General features: G+C 39.6%; 1 protein-coding gene across 1 annotated transcript; it reads right to left on the reverse strand.

The window, feature by feature from the left end:
- Window positions 1–711: 711 nt before the first annotated feature.
- Window positions 712–1,437, reverse strand: LOC149259832 (uncharacterized). Its single transcript, XM_089455359.1, has one exon. The coding sequence runs from the start codon at window positions 1,435–1,437 to the stop codon at window positions 712–714; it is 726 nt and encodes a 241-aa protein (XP_089311485.1).
- Window positions 1,438–2,999: the final 1,562 nt, after the last annotated feature.

Here is a 2,999-nt window from a genome sequence, read left to right on the forward strand (position 1 = left end):
ATCATAAATAGCCTGTATTCATACCTGTTTCCATCCAAAAAGAAAACATTGTAAGTGACAATGGATGTGTTTGACGAAAGCATGTTTTTTAAAGCGCTGAAGTAAAATAAATAAATTTTTAAAGAAATTTCTAAATTGCAGTGAATGCTAGACCTTGCTGTTCTTGGCGGGAAATATTTTGTTTGAATATTTGAAATAAAATAAATGATTTCAAACTAATATAAAATCATATGAGGTTAAATGTAATAGAAAGCAAATGTATGTGAAATTTGGTTATTGCAGCAAGTGGTGTTTACCATGTGGGTAATTCTGGAAAACAGGTTGTATGATTGGCTACAGTATATTCTCCTGCATAGATTTTGATGCAACCAATGATTCCTCTTGTTGTCTACGCTTAAGATATGGATTCTTGTGCATTTGTGCAATGCGTGAGAATGGGAATCCTGGATTGATTTGAATGTCTGCCAATGACCGCCCTCTTGAAATTGCAGTGAACGTTAGCCCTTGTCGTTCTTTCGTGCCGATGTCTACTGTTGCTTTGTCTATTGTCATTCCTTGTGACTTGTGTATCGTTAAATCCCATGCCATTTGAAGTGGTATCTGACGGTGTGCACCCCTTGTAATGGGAGAAATGGGTACATATGTTGGGTGTGAAATGTCCCATGGTGTTCCTTTGTATTGTATAAAGTCGACAACCACGAAGGATGGTAATTATGGGGGCTTTGAACCAATAGAATAAAATATTGAGATGGCCTTCCCAAGTGCGCCATTGACGAGGCCTGCATGTAACCATAAGTTGCTGGTGAGCATAACTTTTTGTTCATTGCATAAGAGCACTTTTGCAGGAAAATGCTCATCTTCTGTTGTAGTAGGAGTTTTCTTCCTTTGTTGTTCTGCAGAGCAAAGCGCTACTGGGATGTTCAATTCTTTAAGCATTTTCTTATTATGTAAAACAACTGAGTTATTTATTGCATATAGGTGCATGGATTCTTCAAATGTGTGTTGCTCTTCATGTGTAAGAGAAGAACTTGTTCTTGACATTAGGTGTTCCCAATCTTCAAGTGTATATATTCCATTTCTGAGATTTGTCAGTATTTGCCGGAAAGCAACCTGGGACGGGCTAGCTCCTTGTTGATGAAAAACGGTTGAAAATGTTATGAATATGTCGAAGCTGCGCCAAAGTGAAGTGCCACGCGATGTCCAATCGTATAAAGGAATGCCTTTTACAGGTGGTAGCTGGCCTAAATCTCCGACAAGGATAATTGAGCGATTACCAAATGTTGCATTTCGGTGAAGAGGGAATGCCTCTCTTAGACGATCATCAATGCGAGTAAGCATTCTTGGACCAATGAAGCTCATTTCAGAAATGAGAATGTACTCTACATGACGGAGTTGCTCTTGCATTTGTAGGAGTGGCTGACCTTCAAGAGGATGCATTGTTTGGATAGGGATACGAAGGGCAGAATGAATTGTGAGGGCATTTATGTTGAAAGCTGCAACGCCTGTTGGTGCAAGTAACAACAAAGGGTTTTTGTTTATTGGTGAGTTTTCCACAAATGCATGGTGCAGACATTTAATCAAATGGGATTTTCCTGTCCCAGCTATTCCTTGTATGATGATTTTGCGTGGGGGTTTTGGCGAAGGGGTTTTAAAGTGTGAAAAAATAGTGGTGAAGGCTATGTTTTGGGTAGGAGATAATGTGTGATCTTGGGGGAGGTTGGAAAAAGAATGATGTTGGTTTTGAATCATTGAGTGGTTGAATTCAATGAAATTTATGGCAGTTTCTTGCAAGTGGGGAGGGATAATATTATGTGACCAATTGTGGTTGGCATCAAAGTCGCGGTAGCCAATCATGTCAAGGTCATCAATTGCAATATTGTAACCTGGGTGCAGCTGAGAGAGGATTTTCCATTCATTCATCTGCATGGAATCAGGAGGGATGTCGGGGGCAGTTTGATCTTTAGTATGTCGGGTTTGTGGGTTTTCAATTTCTCGATGGACATGCCATGGTGTATATGTACCCTTTTTTGGTTCCCATTGTGCAATAATTTCTGCATCAGTTGAACCAATATCATCGGGGAGTGTTCGGAAGGGGAAATACAATAGTAATTCACTCTAGCAAAAAGTGGCATAAGAAGGATCATCAGAGGAAGGAATGACATTGTAACGGGGGAATACATATACAATCGTTGGTGGGAATATGTGTTTCCATTGGTTTTTTTTCGCTGGGAAGAATATGACCATGAGCGTGAAGCTTCAAGGAGGGGCATTGATTCCAATGAGACAGGCGTGTTCATGTATCCAAGGATAAAGTTTGGTGTTAAACTAAGGTTCTCAGTATCTTGTGAAACGTGTTTGAAAACAGTCTTGTTGACAATCAAAGACCGAAATGTACGGCTTCTGAGAGAAAGAGATAGCTTTTGTAACATATGGCATATTTCTTGTGCTCCAATGTCTCTATCTGCAATGGTTTCTGTAAGGAGTTTTTTGATAACAACAACAGTAGGTGCTTCTGGAATGGAACTTTGTGATAGCCGTGATAGCATTTAACGGTAGCTCTCAGATCTTGTTTCTGATTTTGCTGCATATTTTGAAATATATTTTAACACAACATGGCGAGAAAGGACTGGTTGGCAATCAACATTTTCTCTCCAAATAGAGAGTAGATCGGCATTGTGAATATTCAATATTTCATCATTGCGTGCAGGGACATAGGTTTTCTGACCTTTATCATCAATGAAAAGTGAAGATGTGGACTTCAACTCCCACGGTACTCCATACCGGCAGCTAAGTACATTCTCTTTCTTGCGAAGACAAGAAGACTCATGACACTTTGTATGATGTTGAATGCAGTTGACAAGCTCTGTATAGTCTTCAAACTGATTGGATGTGAATATTGATGCTGTGTCAAGAAGACATGGGTTATGAATTGTTGATTGGTGAAGCGAAATATTTCGGTGTTCTGCTTGATGTGGATTCTAGACAGTTACGTAGTGGTC

Source organism: Pinus tabuliformis, chromosome 6, assembly GCF_031772625.1.
Source record: "Pinus tabuliformis cultivar Carrire ecotype Pingquan chromosome 6, CPIR1, whole genome shotgun sequence".
In the NCBI taxonomy this organism is placed as follows: domain Eukaryota; kingdom Viridiplantae; phylum Streptophyta; class Pinopsida; order Pinales; family Pinaceae; genus Pinus; species Pinus tabuliformis.